The sequence below is a fragment of the Pipistrellus kuhlii genome, unplaced genomic scaffold, assembly GCF_014108245.1.
Source record: "Pipistrellus kuhlii isolate mPipKuh1 unplaced genomic scaffold, mPipKuh1.p scaffold_m20_p_9, whole genome shotgun sequence".
NCBI lineage: Eukaryota > Metazoa > Chordata > Mammalia > Chiroptera > Vespertilionidae > Pipistrellus > Pipistrellus kuhlii.
Window position 1 is genome coordinate 9,911,997 of NW_023425595.1, and position 16,852 is coordinate 9,928,848.

The window sequence follows — 16,852 nt, forward strand, 5'->3', positions numbered from 1 at the left end:
TTTCCAAAGAACCAGGTACCAGGTGCGGAGGGCTTCGTAACGATTTATTTCCCTAATGAAAACGGAGGACCACTCTGTCCACAGCTCCAACCCCGGCCGATCCCTGTGTCCTCACATCCCAGCCTCTACGCGCTGGGCCTTCTCAGTAAGTGCCAGATACATCAACGGGAAAAGGGGAGATCCCGGGGAAGGGGGGCGGACTGCGGACAATCCATTTTAAGAGAGACTCTCTGTGCTGCAAGAGTTTCCTGAGGAAGCTGAGGGGGCAGGGGCGCGAGAGGGCGAGCTGCTCACAGGGTGGGCCATGTACACGGGTCTGAGGGCTTCGACTCCCCCGGGCGCACCTGGCGGTGGCACTGAGCCGGGCCGGCCCTCTCCGGGGCCAGACCCAGGTGCCTTGGAGCCAGGGCAGGCGTCCCGGTGGGAGGCGAAGCAGGGGTGCGGGTGGGGCCTGGAGGAGGGGGGGGGGGAGTGAGCGGTGAGGCGCCCCTGGCCCACGCAGTCCTGCCCTGGCCCCCGGCGCCTCCCTCCCTGTGTCCGGGCGGGGGAGGGGTTAATGCTATGCCAGCAGGGAGGCCGGTGGGCACTGAGCTCCCCCGGCTCAGTGGGGCGGGTGGCGCCGCTCAGCCAGGGCGCCGCGGCCCAGCACCTCCCCGCTGAACTGGTAGGTGAGCTTCTTCTTGACCTTCTTGACCTCGCCCGTCTTGCCGTAGTTGCGCAGGGCGCGGGCCATCTTCTGGTAGGTCATCTTCTTCCGGTTGCCCTTCTGGATGCCCCAGCGGTGCGCCAGCGCCTCCTTGTGCTTGGACGAGAACTGGAAGGTGCCCTTGTCCTTGTCCACCCACCAGATGCTGTCCTTCATGTCCCCGCTGCGCAGCAGGTCCAGCAGGAACTGGTACAGGCGGATCTTCTTCTTGCTGCCTGGGGGGGGGGGGGGGCGGGCGGTCAGCGCCCCAGCACGGGACCCCATGTCCACCTCCTAGAAAGGGGCCCCTGGGAGTTCCCTGTGGGGGAGGACGGGATTCGGGGGGGTCCACAGGGGAACCAGCTCCCCCACCCTATGCCTGGCACACACACTCCCACTCACACACACTCACATACCCGCCCACCCTCAGGCACAGAGCAGCTGCGTACACTCAGCTCTCATGCACACATACTCACAGGCACACACACACACACAAGGTACACATGAACACACACATTGGCAAACGTTCACACACTCAGCTCTGCGGTATGACTGGAGTGGGCATGGGGCGCAGGTACGGCCAGAATGGGGCCTGGGGCTGGGCCCCCCTACCTGTTTCCCCATGCAGGAGGCCCGGCCCTGGCTCCAGGCCATCGGCCTCTCCATCGGACACCTCCAGGGGGGGACTCTGCCGCTCGCCCTCCTCCTCATCCGTGCTGGGCTGGGCCGGGGACAGGGAGGGGTACTGCAGGCACATGCGGGGCAGGTAAGAGACCTGGAAAGAGAGCTGAGGTCAGGGAGGGACAGTGGGAGTTCGGGCCGCAAGGCCGGGGTCACTGAGTGGGACAAGTGCTGAGGGCAGGAGGTCAGCGAGGGCCAGAAAGATCTGGAAGAAGGCTGGGGACGTTGGAGGTCAATCAGGTTGCAGGCAGGGTCCCCACACACCAGGTTGCAGGTCGTGATGGACCCCCTTTCTTCTCACCCCACGAAGGTGCCATCGGGACAAGCCGTGGCCTGGGTAAGAAGTGGGGGTGAGCCCTAACCGGTTTGGCTCAGTGGATAGAGCATTGGCCTGCAGACTGGGGGGTTCTGGGTTCGATTCCGGTCAAGGGCATGTACCTTGGTTGCAGGCACATCCCCAGTAGGGGGTGTGCAGGAGGCAGCTGATCGATGTTTCTCTCTCATGGAGGTTTCTAACTCTCTATCCCTCTCCCTTCCTCTCTGTTTAAAAAAAAAAAAAAAAAAAAAATCAATAAAATATATATTTTTTAAAAATGAAGTGGGGGTGAAGAGTACCCGAGGGAGTGACGATGAGTGAATGGAAGGGCAGTGGGGGTCACTGACGGGGATTGGGGTTGGTGGGCTGAGGGGGGTCAGTGAACGGGGTCAGCGAGGACAGGGAGGGGCCCGGAGGGGTCAGTGCAGGCCGGCGCTCAGGGACTTGGATGCCAGGCGAAGGGGAGCTGCAGCCAGTGCGGGCCAGGCGGGCTCTGACGAGGCCGTTGGGGTGGAGTGGGTCGGGGTTATCTGGACCGTCCGTGGCGGGCAGAGAGGAGAGAGGGGGCGTGGGGTCACGAGGTCAGCCGGAGGGCCAGGAGGAGCCGTTGGGGCTCCGGCCGCCGTTGGTGCCGTGGGGCAGGAAGCCGGGTTGGGTAAGAGCCTGTGTCAGCTTCCTGTGGAGCTGGGGCTCCCGGGCCGGGCCCGGCCTGCGGGCCGCACGCACCTGGTGGCCGAGGCCGGCGTGGGCGGGCGCCATGGGCGTGTCCAGCACGTGCATCTGCTCCAGCTCCATGTGGCGGTACAGCTGCTGCAGCTGCGGGGGCTGCACGCTCTGCAGCTCCGTGAAGTGGTTCTCGGCGAAGCTCTCGAACTCGCTGTGCACGTGGTGCGGGCGGAAGTCCCAGTAGTGGTCTGCGGGGCACAGCCGGGCGGCGGGCCCGGCGGGACACGGTCAGAATGATTCAAAAAATAAGAATCCCAGCCCTGCCCGGCTGGCTAGCTCAGCCGGTTAGAGCACCCTCCCCATACCCCAAGGTTGTGGGTTCAATCCCCAGCCAGGGCACATACAAGAAGCAACCCATGAATTCACAAATAAGTGGAGCGACAGATCAATATTCCCCACCCCACCCCTCTCTCTCTCCTCCTTCCTTTCTCTCTCTAAAAATAATCAGTCCCTGGCCAGTGGGGCTCGGTTGGTTGAACATTGTCCCGTGTACCCAAGGTAGCTGGTTGGATTCCTGATCAGGGCACATGCGCAGGTGTGGGTTCAGGCCCTGGTCAGGGGGTGTGTGGGAGGCAACCAATTGATGTCTCTCTCTCACAAATAGATGTTTCTCTCTCACATTGATGTTTCTCTCTCTCTCTCTCTCTCTCTCTCTCTCTCTCAAAAAATCAATAAAGAAAATGTTAATCAATAAAAAGAAGCCAGGTCTTATGGGGCAATTACAATGGGCCAGGCTGAGCTACAAGTGGCATCAGCCGTCGAACCGCCAGCTTGCTATGTGACAACCCCCCTTACAGATGGGGACCCTGAGGCGGGCAGAGGCCGCACACACAGCGTGCCAGTGGTCACAGCTCCGTCCCCGGCTGAGCCAGGACCCTGGGCTGAGGCGACGTCTGCCTTCTCAGCCACACTCCGACCCTGCCCCCCACACGGCCACGGGGACACGGGCTTTGCGCCAGAGCCTGCCTCCTGGTTCTGATGTTATCCGCCCTCCGCTGGCTCGCCTCTAAAACGGGGGTGACAGTTGTCAGCTCCCGAGGAGGCCAGGAGGTAAGACCTCTGGTGGGTCCTGAGCTGCCTGGCCGCCCCCGGTCACAGGCACAGCCCTGTCCCACGGCCCAGGGGTGTGACTGCGAAGTCCCAGGCTGGCATTCTTTGCGTACAGAGCCGCTGAGCCCGGGGGCAGCTGCTCTGTTCCTCCGAGGTGACCAGGACCCGGGCTTCCTGGAAACTCCCCCACGGGTGCTTTCAGCCTGCGGTGGGGTGGGCTCGAGGTTGGGGAACAGTCACATGCCCTGTTTGGGGACGCGGGCAGGTCTTCACCGCAGTTCCTCTGGGCACCTTTTCCAGGAACAAAAACTGCCCCGTGTCTGAGGACTTCCTGGGTGCATTTTGGGGTCCAGGAGAAGGCGTGGTGATCGAGCGACAAGAGGGAGCCGAATACAGAGTGTGTGGGAGGCTGGGCTAGGGCAGCATCTCTGGGACGAGCACAAGGCCCTGCAGGGGGACCGCCACCGGCCCACCTGCGCATGTGTGTGTGTGTGTGTGTGTGTGACGCGTGCCTGTCTGCCTCCCTCTTCCTTGTTCTCTCTCGCACAAGCATGGACCCACTCGCACATCCCGGGGAATGACATGCGTTGTGAGGGCTCTGTGGGGCTTTGCCATGGGACCCTGAGCCTCTCCTTCCCCATGCTAAAAGCGGGAGGCCCACTCACGTGTGAGATCACTCCTCAGTCCAGACTCCCACCTCTATGAGGCCGCATAGCAGAGAGGGGGGAACTACATGATCTGGGAGTCAGGCAGACCTGGGTTCAAATTCTGACTCTGCCATTTGCCACTGTGTGACACGGGCCGGCCACTGCACCTCCCCCAGCCTCCTTTTCCTCATTACACCCACCTCCTAGGCTTCAGTGAGGATTCAGTGAGCCTGCAGAGTGCTTCGACTAGAAGCTGGCGCAAACACACCTCTATTATTATTACTAGTTACTAGTTTAGTTAGCTGGCACAAGCACACCTCTATTATTATTAATACCGTTACTAGTTTAATTAAAGAGCCCAGATTAGCCCTTCAGCAAAAGGCAAATGCTTTGACATGTATGTGTTTCCTCCTCTTCCCTCTGCTTCTGTCTCCTTAGTCAGTGGCCCTGAGAAACAGTTTTAGGGGCCCCGCTGTCATGCTCCCCCAGAGGCTGGAGGGGGGCCCCAGCACAACCCAAGGTGGCAGCGACTGCTTTCACTCAGCTCTGCATTCCCAGTGCCTCTTGCCGGGAGTTGGTGAGATCCAGAAACTCCCCCTGTGCTGGCTCTGTCCTCAGAGACAGGCCCTTTGATGAGTTTGGGGTTTAGTGAGCAGACTTGGGTTCTTCTTTAACTGCAAATCCACCCTCTGGCCCCACTCCCGGCCCTCCCTACTTCTGCCTTCTGCCGCCCGAGTTGAAGATGGGGCAATTACCACGGGCATCAAGGGCAGCTATTATCCCAAAACAGAAAATGACTAGTGTTGATGAGGATGTGGAGAAACTGGAACACTTGTGCACCACTGGTGGGAATGTGAAATTCCTCATGGAATGCCCCATCGATCCTGCCGCCAACCCCCGCCCTCACACCCACTCCACGTGGGGACCGGGGGACCCTGAGTACATCCAGGGTGTGGGGGAGGGCCCTGCTGCTCTCTCCCTCCCGCTCCCACCTCTGTTCTAGCTCCACCGGAGGCCATGGGCTCGCGCTGGGGGTCCCAGCCTGAGGCCAGCCTTTCCCAAAGCAGGTCACAGTCGACCTTCATCCAAACCCCCGTGTGTGACTCTGTGGGACTGCACTCTACCACTCCATCATACCGTCTCTGAGGAGCAAGACTGCTAATGGACGCTCTAGGTAAGGCCCCTGGGGACAGACTTTACTGAACTGCTCTTACCCACCTGCTGGTCTACCATCACCCACCCCTCCATCATCCATTCTTCATCCACTCATTGTCCAACCATTAACTACCCGTGATCCATCCACCTCCAAACGTCCATCCATCAGTCATTCGATATTCATGAATCCATCCATTCATCCTTCTATCATCCATCCCGTCAGCAATAGCCCATTCATCTACATCTTTCATTTCCTCCCTCTCAATTGGCACCCAATCTGGGACCAAAGTCCTATCCACACATCCCTATTTTTACTCAGGTTTTTTGTTTCACTAACACCTGTAAGTAACCAAGACACACAAACACACACACACAAAGGAAATTTAAAACAACCCCACTCACAAAAAACTCAAGCCTGGGTGTCATTTAGTTGACCTTATCTCCCCAGAAGAGAAATCCCAGCCTGAAGCCAGGGCTCCCCCAGGGAGCAGAAGTAAGAACAAGACAGAGGAGTGAGATGAGGAATTAAGAAACATCCTCAGTACGTCACCGATCACTGGGCTCCTGAAGGCCAGCCTCCTGCAAATTCTTCAGGGATGGCTTAGAATAGAGAGTTCCAGGCCTCATGGTACTTGTTACTCTCTCCCTGGGATCTTAGTTATTGGGCTTTAGTCATCTCCCTTGTTGCAAAGACAAATCTGGAAGGACCTGAGTTGTGTTCACCCCACAGCAATGTGCTTGAGATTGAAAGATGCTTACATACAGTTATTGGATGGGTAAGTCAGTTGGAGATGGATGGAAGGTTTGGCAGGTAGAGGGAAGGACAATTGGAAAGGTGGGTGAGTGGATGATTAAATCGATGCATGGATAAACAAGTTGATGGTTAGTACCAGGAGAGAGTATATGGGAAGATGGATGGATGGATGGATGGATGGATGGAGAGAAGGAGTCATACTTTGGAACTCTATTTCCTTTACCAATCCCACCACAAATAGCAAATCCTAGCAAACCCAGTAGGGCAGCTATTATCCCAAAACAGAAAATGACCAGTGTTGGTGAGGATGTGGAGAAACTGGAACACTTGTAGCATTGCTGGTGGGAATGTGGAATGACACAGCCACTGTGGAAAACAGTATGATGGTTCCTCAAAAAGATAAAAATACAATCACCACGTGATCCAGAAATTCCACTTCTGAGTATGACTCCAAAAGATCTTGGAAGCAGGGGATGGAGGAGATATTTGTACGCCCATGTTCACAGCAGCATTGTTCACAATAACCCAGGTGCCCAACGACAGAGGAATGGATAAAGAAAACGCAGTATATACGGATGGCGGAATAGTATTCAGCCCTGAAAAGGGAAGAAATCCTGACACTGGCTGCAACATGGACATTGAGGACGTTGTGCTGAATGAAATAAGCCAGACAGGAGAGGAGAAATACTGTATGATTTCACTCGTGTGTGGTACCTAATGTAGAGAAACAGACAGTAGACTGGTGGTTACCATGGCCGAGGGGAGGGGAGAATGGGGAGCTAGCGTTTAATGGGGGCAGAATTCCAGTCTTACGAGATGGGAGAGCTCCCGAGATGGGTGATGGCGGTCACCCAGCAATGCACCTGTGTGAGGTGCTGCTGAACAGCACACTTCAATGTGGTCACGATGATACATTTTCTATGATGTGTATTTCACCACAATTAAAAAATAATCATAACAAATAGCAAATTCTATGAGTCCCACCTTCAAAAATCTATCTTGAATCTATCCACTCCTGCCTGTCTCTGCAGCCAGCACCCTTGTCCGAGGCCCCGTCACCTCCTGCCTGGATTATTCCCTTAACCAGTTCCTCTGCAGGAGGAACAGACCCTCAACTACAATAGTTCTTTAACATTGAACCAGGATTGGCAGCTCAGTTTCCTGCCTGAGCCTGCTCCCTCTCCATTTACTCTCCACACAGCAGCCAAAGAAATCTTTTTAAAAGCTTACTCAGTAGATCCAATAGATATTGGGAGAAGACACTATAAACTTCCAAACACAACTAAACAAAATAAAATTAAAAAATAAACAAACAATAGATTACATTCAAAAAAAGAAGATGTGGAAAGATTTCCGGCTTCCTAAGAAAAGTCTGGTAACCAGAACACAGTAGAGAAATGCTTTCAAATTTCATATTTATATATATTTTTCATTGATTTCAGAGACGAAGGGAGAGAGAGATAGAAACGTCAATGATGAGAGAATCATTGATTGGCTGTCTCCTGCATGCCCCCTACTGGGGGTGAGGGTCGCATTCACAACCCGGGCTTGTGCCATTGGCTGGAATCAAACCCGGGACCATTTCATCCACAGGCCAACTCTCTATCCTCAGAGCCAAACTGGCTAGGGCACACTTTCACATTTCTAAGGAGAAAAAGACGATGTTTAACCCAGATTTCTATACACAGCCACACTGCCATTCATCGAGGGAAAGCATAGATTAAAGCACGAGGTAAAACAAATAACCACAAAACCTTACCCACACCCTTTTCAGGAAACTGTACTGATAAGATGAACAAATCCTTACAGTATAACACTCATTGTTCTAAGCATTTTACGTACAATCACTCAATCTTCACAACAATCCCGTGAGGTAGAAGAGAAGGTTGAGGCACAGAGAGGTGAATCGTCCTGCCCAGGGTCACCCAGATAGTGATGGAGGGATGGGGTGTGCCTAGTCCCAGGAGGAGGGCCTTCTCTCCTCGCCACACTGCCCCTGGGAAACGAGGGGGTGAGCACATACAGGTAAAGTACTCCAGGTGGCTCAGCTGTCACAGTCACACGGTAATAATGGAAAATTCAGATGCATTTAACAAAAGTTACCGCACAGGGAAGGGCAAATACTGTATGACCTCACTTATACGTGGAATCTTAGGAAAAAAAAAAAAATACACCACAAAACTTGCCCTACCTGCTTTGACTCAATGGATAGAGCGTCGACCTGCGGACTAAAGGGTCCCAGGTTCAGTTCCAGTCAGAGGCACATGCCTGGGTTGCAGGCTCAATTCCCAGTAGGGGACGTACAGGAGGCAGCTGATCAATGGTTCTTTCTTGTCATTGATGTTTCTATCTCTCTCCCTCTTCCTTCCTCTCTGAAATTAATAAAAATATATATTTTTAAAAAACAAACACAAAACACATAGAAACAGAGATCAGATTTGTGGCTGCCAGAGGCAGGGGGTGGATTGGTGGGTAAGGAATTGACGTAGGGTGGTCAAAGGCATGCATTTCCAGGTATAAGATAAGTAAGTCCTAGGATGCAATGTACTAAACGAGATGACTACGGTTAACACTGCAGTATGGCATATTTGAACCTTGCTAGAAGTTCTCATCACAAGGAAAAAGAAAATTTTGTGACTACACAAGATGATGGATGCTAATTAAACTCGTGGTAGTCAAGTTTATAAATATATAAATAATATATATACATAAGTATGCATCAGGTCATTATGCTGTATGCCTTAATGTAGACAGTGTTGTATATCAATCCTATCTAGTAAAAGAGTAATGTGCAAATTGACTGTATCTCTGCTACCCCCACCAGCCACGCCCACCAGCCAATCAGGAGCATATATGCAAATTAACCCAACCAAGATAGCTGCGGCCACAGAGAGAGCAGGAGGGAGGCTTGGGTTTCCCAGGCAATGGAAGAAGCCAAGCTTTCCGCACACCCTGGCCTGGCTTGGCCTCCATTTAAGGCTACAAAATTTCAATTGTAGAAGATAAATAAATCCCAGATACATCCGCTTGGGTCACCAGGGGGCCAGCAGGCCCCTCGCCCAGGCCACCCCACGCCCCAAGGGAACCCCACCCTGATCTGGGACACCCTTCAGGACAAACCAGCTGGCCCCCCACCCATGCACCAGGCCTCTATCCTCTCTAATAAAAGAGTAATATGCAGATTGACCATTACTCCAACGCACAAGATGGCTGCCACCATGTGGTCAAAGATCCTGCTCCCATTCAGACACAAGATGGCCACCACAAGATGGCCAGCAGGGGAGGGCAGTTGGGAGAAACCAGGCCTGAAAAGGAGGGCAGTTGGGATTCAATCAAGCCTGCAGGGGAGAGCAGTTAGGGGTGACCAAGCCCACAGGGGAGGGCACTTAGGGGCAAACGGGCTGGCAAGGGAGCAGTTAGGCATCAATCAGGCTGGCAAGGGAGTGGTTAGGAGGTGATCAGGCTGGCAGGCAGAAGCAGTTAGGGGCAATCAGAAAGGAAGGCAGGTGAGCAGTTGGGAGCCAGCAGTCCTGGATTGTGAGAGGGGTGTCCGACTGCCCACCAGGATCAGGCCTTAATGGACAATCGGACGTCCCTCAAGGGGTCCCAGATTGGAGAGGGTGCAGGCTGGACTGAGGCACACACACCCCCATGCACGAATTTCATGCACCAGACCTCTAATTAATTAATAAAACTAGAAAAAAAGAAAAAAAGTTGCCATATACTTACCTTGGTATGTGTGAAGTGTGTGAGTGTGTGTGTATTGTGAATGACTAGAAAGCCAACTTCTCAACTTTTATAGTACTGGTTCAAGCTAGATTCAGCTCCACCTAACATATAGATTATTTTTTATCTATCTCTGATATGCTATGGGTGTCAAGAAGAAATGCCTATAAGTTGAAGTAAAAAAAAATGGTACATAGCAAAGCTGTGTGATAGCACAATTTCATTTTTGAATGAGTAGACGCCACACGTGTATAGCAAATATTTACAGACATACAGAATTATATATGTAGAATAAAATGTCTTGTGAGTATAGACTGAGGATGCTATCCGTGGGGAGTAAGGTTGGAAAGAGAGAAATATTTTACTTGCTTTATTGTTAGAGTTTTCTTTTCTTTTTTTAGATTTTTGTGATGAGTAATTGTTACTTTAATAATTCAAAAGTTAAATTTATTTAGAATTTCACCAAACACACACTCACACTCACACACACACACACACACACACACACACACGTTATTCAGATCACATCATTTTCCTGCTCAGAACCTCCAATAGCTGTTATTGTTTGTAGGATAAAATTCAAACTCCCACCCTGGCGCTCAGGCCCTGAGCAGACTATCCCCTGCGGACCCTGTCTACTTTTGACCTCCACTCCCACCCTGTCCTTTACCCAGGACGCCCAGCCCCCACCTGCCTTCTCTTCACTCAGGTGTCACTCCACAGTCACTGCCTGGGGGCCCCTCTGACCACCCATGTTACAGTAGCCCCCCCACATAGACGTGCCACGTGGCATTGCTCTGCTTGTTATGGAACTTAGGATTACGTGTCCGCTTATCTGCCAGTTCACCGTCTCCCTCGCTGGAATACAGCGCCATGAGGGGAGCAGCCGCGTCTCTCTTATGCCCTTGGAGCCTGCAGAGCCTAGAACAGTGCCTGGTGCCTGGTGCGTAATCAGAGGCTATTGGTGAGTGTGTGGGCAGGGGGGTGGGACAATAAGTGTTGTCTGTCTGTCTGTCTGTCTGTCTGTTTAGTTGGTTGATCTGCCCCAGGGCCCTCTGCCTCCGGCTCTCCAGCTGCGTTGGGGGTTGGGGGAGACGCAGCAAAGCTACCCCTCCATGTCCTGAAAGTTTACCGGGCCTGGGACTCAGTACATATATTACCTGCATCACCTTGTTTAATCGCTGCACCTCGGTGCGGTGTTTTCCTGCTCCCAGTTTTGTAAATGAGGAAACAGGGCTCAGAGGGATGCAGTCACTATTTCCAAGGTTACTGCTGAGTGATGGGCCTGGGACTGGACTCGGGCCGCCCTGGTGCCTTTCCACTAAGCCTCACTGCCTGACACCCAGACCAAGGAGCGGGCAGGAACTGGGGGAGGCTGCGGGGTGTCTCTGCTCTTGAGCCTTCAGACGAGAACTTCCCACAGGTGTTAGGAAGGCCGGATCAGACGCCTGGAGGAGTGGGGATGTGGAGGAGTCTCTGAAGACAGGGGGCCTCCGTGACCCACACAGGTTGCACAAGCATCTAACCGGGGGTCCCTACCCAGAGATAAGGGATCAGGCTAGGCGCCGAGCCAGGTAAGAACTTTTTCTCTAAAGCACTCCTTCCATCAGCCGGCCCCAGGCCTAGCTCCTTTCTGAATATATGAACAACACCCCCATATTCCATATTAAAGGAGGGGAAACTGAGGCTTCGGTAGGCCCAAAGGAAATGCCCCCAAACCCGGTGAAACTGAGACGGTGATCAGGCCAGAGGCAAAAGGGTCGGTAATGCTGGAAGCAGCCCCAGGCAGCCCTGAGCTAGCCTGCACCCGAGGCGTCCTGCAGCTGGGAGGCACCAGGGGGCGCTCAAGCCCAGACCCGATCCTGGCTGGGGAGTTGTATGAAGGAGACTTCTCTAAATTGCCTGGCTTTCCCACGGAGGCTGCATTTCTTACAGAATTACAAATAAGTTTAAAAGGATGAAGGAGGATGTTTTAAAATCTTTCCAGCCCTGGGGCTCCGAACGAAGCCAGTGTGTCCCCTGAAGTGGCCTTGAGACACATCCACCTCCTCCTCCCCACACGTGGCTTCCAGGGACGGTCTGTATAAGAGTTTCCAGGTGTGGGTTCGGGTGAGCTGTTCACCGGGTTTGGCACCAGATCTGAGAGCCCTGAGTAAGGACTGGCCGCGTGGGGCACCCCTGGGTGTGGCCATCAGGGTAGGACTGCCTTCGATGTGCCTGCAGAACGGAGCTCCCCGTGTGACTGGCCCCCAGGTGGCCTTCACGTGTGAGGCCTTGCTCAGCTGTTACACCCAGTGGGCCTCTCCCTCTGGGGCTGCGCACAGACTTCCTGGTGTCTGGCATGCCCGGGTCTCAGAACCCCAATGAGGACCTGTTAACTAGGATACGTCACCTTTGGTTCAGGGGTGTCCCCCTCAATAAGCCAAGACGCCTCGCTCTCCTCCCCTAAATTTGCTCCAGTATCAATGCTGGGCCTTGGGGAGGAGGGGGCAGGTCCATCCTGACAGAAGGACATCCTAGCCCAGGCTCCATTCTCACCCCATCCCAGCAAGGGACAGGGGGGCTTCAGCCCCTGCTGAATCAGGGGACCCTCGGAGCCTCCTTTAGCCCAGCAATTGTTGAATTGGGGTAATTCGGTCCCTCAGGGAACATCCCACAACGTGTGGGGACACACTGGTTGCCCTGACTGGTGGTCCTACTGGTATCTATGGGTAGAAGCGAGGGACACCACTAACCATCCCACCGCGGACAGGAGAGGCCTCACAACAGAGCATTATCTGGCCCCTCCTGCCAATGGGAGTTAAGAAATGCTGCTAGCTACACACAGCAGGGCGTGGGGCTGCACCAACAGCTCAGGGTGAGGGGGTGACAAGAACAGAGGACCAGGGAGAAACTGGGGGGAGGGGAGAGTGGAAGAGCAGACAGACCTGGGTTCCCCTGGCCAGCTGTACGGCCTTGTCCAGCTCACTGAGCTTCCTGAGCCTGTTTCCTCGTTTGTAAAAGGGCCCCAGGATTGGATGAGGAGGTAAACGTGGAAGAAGCTGGCCTCGGGCCTCGGCACCGAGGATGCTCAGTAGAAGCAGGCTGGGTGTGGGTGTGGGTGGGGAATGGGGGTTTTAGGAACTAGCACGGTCCAATTCTCAGAATTCCAAGGAGGTCCTGGGAGCCATTTCTCCTTTTTCCTCTCTCCAGACTCCAGGAGTCACTCAGGCGCCCAGGCGGGCTGGGGAAGAGGGGCGGGGCCTGTACTCACCACTGTGGCTCTCGCCATCGCTGCTGAGATAGGGGTAGTATTCATGCGTTTGGTGCTGGTACAGCTCCGTGTCATAGGAAACCAGGTCTTCCGATGGCTGCTGGGAAAGGAGGGTGTCAGGATCAGACAGGTGGGGAGACCCCCGCCAGGTTTGCAGCCCCCCGGTGTGCAGGGTCCACACTGTCCTCCCAGAATGAGCAGCTGCACCGGCCTCTCTCTGCCTGGCCTGGGGGAGGCCACAGAGAGGGGGAGCAGGGACCCTGGAGGTCAGAGGTCAAAAGAGGACAAACGCTGATGGGAGAGGAATGCCCCCCTGCACCCCCAGCCCCTCCTCTTCACAAGCACCACACACTCACACCCACACCTCCACTCACACCCGCACACCCACACCCACACTCACAGTCACAGCCGCACTCACACCCACACCCACACTCACACCCACACTCACACTCACAGCCGCACTCACACCCACCCCCACCCCCACACCCACACCCACACCCACACCCTCACACTCACACCCACACTCGCACTCACATTCACAATGGCACTCACACACTCACACTCACACCCACACCCACACCCACACCCACACTCACAGTCACAGCCGCACTCACACCCACACCCGCACTCACACTCACATCTGCACTCACACTCACAGTCACACCCACACCCACACCTGCACCCTCACCCTCACTCACACTCATACCCACACTCGCACTCACATTCACACCTGCACTCACACACTCACATCCACACCCCCACTCACACCCGCACCCTCACCCTCACACTCATACCCACACTCGCACTCACATTCACACCTGCACTCACTCACACCCACACCCACACTCACACCTGCACTCACACACTCACACCCACACCCCCACTCACATTCACACTCACACCAGCACTCACACTTGCACTCGCACTCACACTCACACCCACACTCGCACTCAGACTCACACCTGCACTCACACTCACAGTCACGCTCACACCCACACCCACACTCACACACTCACACCCACACCCACACTCACACTCACACCTGCACTCACACACACCCACACCCGCACTCACAATCACACCCACGTGCCCCAGTTTCACAGACCCGCCCTCTCCCGTTCACACTGGTGCACCTACAGCCCCCAAACATACACGTAGTCCCTATGACACTCACACACAGGTCCCCTCGCCCTCGCCCTCACACTCACTCTGAAGGTCACTCACAGTCACACGCACTTGTGGTCATGCACACGCATACACACTTACACTCACCCTGGAGGACTACACAGTCACCGGATTCACACACACAGCCACACGCTTGCCTTCAAGCACCTTAAACTCATCTCCGTACCTACGTCCTCCCACGATCACTCACATTCCGCTTGCACACTCGTCCTCACCACACACGCTGGTCCTCCTCCAGCCCCCACAGCCGGCCAACCCCGTCCTCTCACTGCCGAGCCCAGGCCCCGGCAGCCTGCTCAGGGCCACCGAGGTCTCCAGCAGCCGCCCACCTGATGGACTTCACAGTCTCACCCAGGCAGGCCCTGGGGCCACGGGATGGCCAACCCTGATCCTCTCACTGCCCTTCATCCATGCTCCCCGACACCCTCCCTGGGATCCTCCTTCCCCTCCTTCTCTCCCCCCCCCCGCCCCTCCCTCTCACTCCTCCTCCGCCATCCCCCCCCTCACTGGCGCAGGCACAGGGACATGCACACCCAGCCTTCCCAGCAGTCACCAGGCCTCTCCCCACCCTGCAGCGTGTGCCCAGGATTGCACAACAGTTACTCTGGCCTCAGGGCTGCCTTGGGGGCCCGCTTCCCCTCCCAGGGGCACTCAGTAGCCCAGGATGGGGAGAGGGCGGGAGGTTAGGTGTGAGAGTTCGAGATGTGCCTCCAGCCCCTCTGTCTGGAGTTTAGGGATTGGAGTTCAAGGGTCAGAGACAGGGTGGCCAAGCCCCTGAGCCTATCACCTTCTTGGGACAGAGCTGACTCTTCCAGGGACCACCTCCATCCTTCCCTGCCTCCCCCCAACTCCCTTGGTCCCAGGGGGGAGGATGGGACAGGGCCAGGACGGGGGGCTAGACGGCTGGTGCTGCCAGGCCAGGCCGAGTGAGGAGCTGGGAGCCCAACACTGGGTCTTCAGGCCCGACAGCCGGGCAACGGGGTGTCAGGGCTGTGGTGCCCCTGGGGTGGGCGGCTGGGGTAGGCGAGGGAAGGGAGCTGCCTCGGGGCCGGGAAAGCTGAGTCAGGGGGGCAGGCCCTGCCAAGCCCTTCCCCGGGGCTCCCCTCTCTCGCTGCGCTGAGATGGAGTGAGAAAAAGGAAAGGGACCCCTTCCTAGGAGCCCCCGCCTGACACCCGCCTGAGGCCGCCACTGTCACCCAGAGCAGGAGCACTGGGGTGCCCCGGCCTGCTGCCCGGAACTTCCCGGGGTCCCCTGGCCTGTTTTCTCACCTCGTCTCCGTTCGTCCGCCCCAGCCTCAGCCCCTGCCCTAGCTCCAATCCCACACTCAACCAGGTCCTGCCCAGCCCCAATCTCAGCCCAGGATCTCTCCAGCCCGGCCTGGCCCCAGCCCTAACTGCAGCCCCAGCCGCTGCCCCACCCCTGGCCCCTGCCTCTGCCCGGCCTCCTGTGGACCTTGGGGCCCTGGGGCCAGACCCTTCTGCCAACAGCCATGACCTCTGTGCCTGGGCCCAGACCCTTTGGCCAACAGCAGCCTGGTCCCCAGGAGCGCCCAGGCCATGGGGAGACCCCTGGCCCCCCGCCTCCTGCTCCAGGCTTTACTCTCCTAGGGACCGCCTCCCCCAGGCCAGTCTCCCCATCTCCTTCCCCACCACCTCTCTGCCGCCACCGCCACCCTCCCCACCCCCGGCCCAGCACCCTGCCCTGGAGCTTAGGCCTGCCACCCAGCCCGTCTATAAATAACTGTTCAGGCCCCACCGAGCACAGCCCCACAGGGCCCGGCCTCAGCCGCCAGGGCATGCTCTGAGGACCCAGTGGCCCCCCGCTGGTTCCCAGGCCAGAGCTCCAGGGAGGAAACACCAACTTCCCACTGATAGCAAGCCGGGAGGGCAGCCTGCGGGCGGGCGAGCGGGCGGGCGCCGGGGGCCACGGGTTGGGCTGGGAAAGGGGTCCCGGTACTCACAGGGGGGACGAGGGGAAACCCTTCCATTTTGCACGCCTGTAACATCCAGCCGAGCTCCGGTCCGGTCCCCTGCCTCGGTGGGGGCCAGTGCGGAGCCCCTCGGGATGGGAAGCCCCGTCGGGGGGCTGGACGGACTCCGGGCGCAGGGCTTGGGCCTGCCCCTGAGCTACAGGCGCCCTGCGTGAGCCCCCTCCCTTGACATTGCAGGGCCAGCGCAAGTTCCTGATTTTATCGAAGGGCCTGCCACTGGAAGATAGTCCCCTTGGGGTGACATCACCACCCCAGCCCGTTTGCATAAATCTCTTGCGCTACAGGAAGTCTCTGGCCGCTGGGGCAGGTGGTGCTGCAGGGGCTGGCCTGGCAGGCTGTGGGGGCCAGGCCCCCTGCCCGGAGGAAGCTGGGACTGCGAGGGGCGGCCTGGGGGGCTTGGGGCAGGGCGCGGGGGGGGGGGGGGGGGGAGAGGAAGAGTGGGAGGGAGGAAGGCTAGCTCTACCAAGGGACGGCCTTTGCTGCCCTGGGCCTGTGCTGAGGCTCCAACCCCTAACTCCCGGTCGGCAAACTGCTGCTCTTTGGCCCCTTGAGTGTGGCTCTTCTACAAAATTAGGAGTACCCGAATTCAGTTAATAACAATGTACCTACCTATATAGCTGAAGTTTTAAAAATGTGGCTCTCAAAAGAAATGTCAGTCGTTGTATTGTTGGTATTTGGCTCTG

General features: G+C 56.3%; 1 protein-coding gene across 2 annotated transcripts; it reads right to left on the reverse strand.

The window, feature by feature from the left end:
- Positions 1 to 376: 376 nt before the first annotated feature.
- On the reverse strand, positions 377 to 16,379 carry SPI1 (Spi-1 proto-oncogene). Of its 2 annotated transcripts, none has more exons than XM_036427069.2 (5): positions 16,140 to 16,379; positions 12,994 to 13,093; positions 2,409 to 2,596; positions 1,298 to 1,460; positions 377 to 921 (listed from the first exon to the last, which is right to left on the reverse strand). In XM_036427069.2, the coding sequence occupies exons 1-5, from the start codon at positions 16,182 to 16,184 to the stop codon at positions 602 to 604; spliced, it is 816 nt and encodes a 271-aa protein (XP_036282962.1). In that variant the 5' UTR covers positions 16,185 to 16,379; the 3' UTR covers positions 377 to 601. The 2 variants fall into 2 exon arrangements, with proteins under 2 accessions (XP_036282962.1, XP_036282963.1); XM_036427070.2 differs by having other exon boundaries at positions 12,994 to 13,090; positions 16,140 to 16,377.
- Between the last annotated feature and the right edge of the window lie 473 nt (positions 16,380 to 16,852).

What these genes read in the sequence shown, in the direction of transcription:
- SPI1 (XM_036427069.2), bottom strand. Translation starts at nt 16,184, where the DNA reads ATGTTACAGGCGTGCAAAATGGAAGGGTTTCCCCTCGTCCCCCCT. An exon ending in GGTTTCCCCTCGTCCCCCCT is followed by an intron (nt 13,094 to 16,139) that starts GTGAGTACCGGG and finishes CTCCTTTCCCAG; the next exon opens with CAGCCATCGGAAGACCTGGT. An exon ending in CCTCCTGCATGGGGAAACAG is followed by an intron (nt 922 to 1,297) that starts GTAGGGGGGCCC and finishes CCCCCCCCCCAG; the next exon opens with GCAGCAAGAAGAAGATCCGC.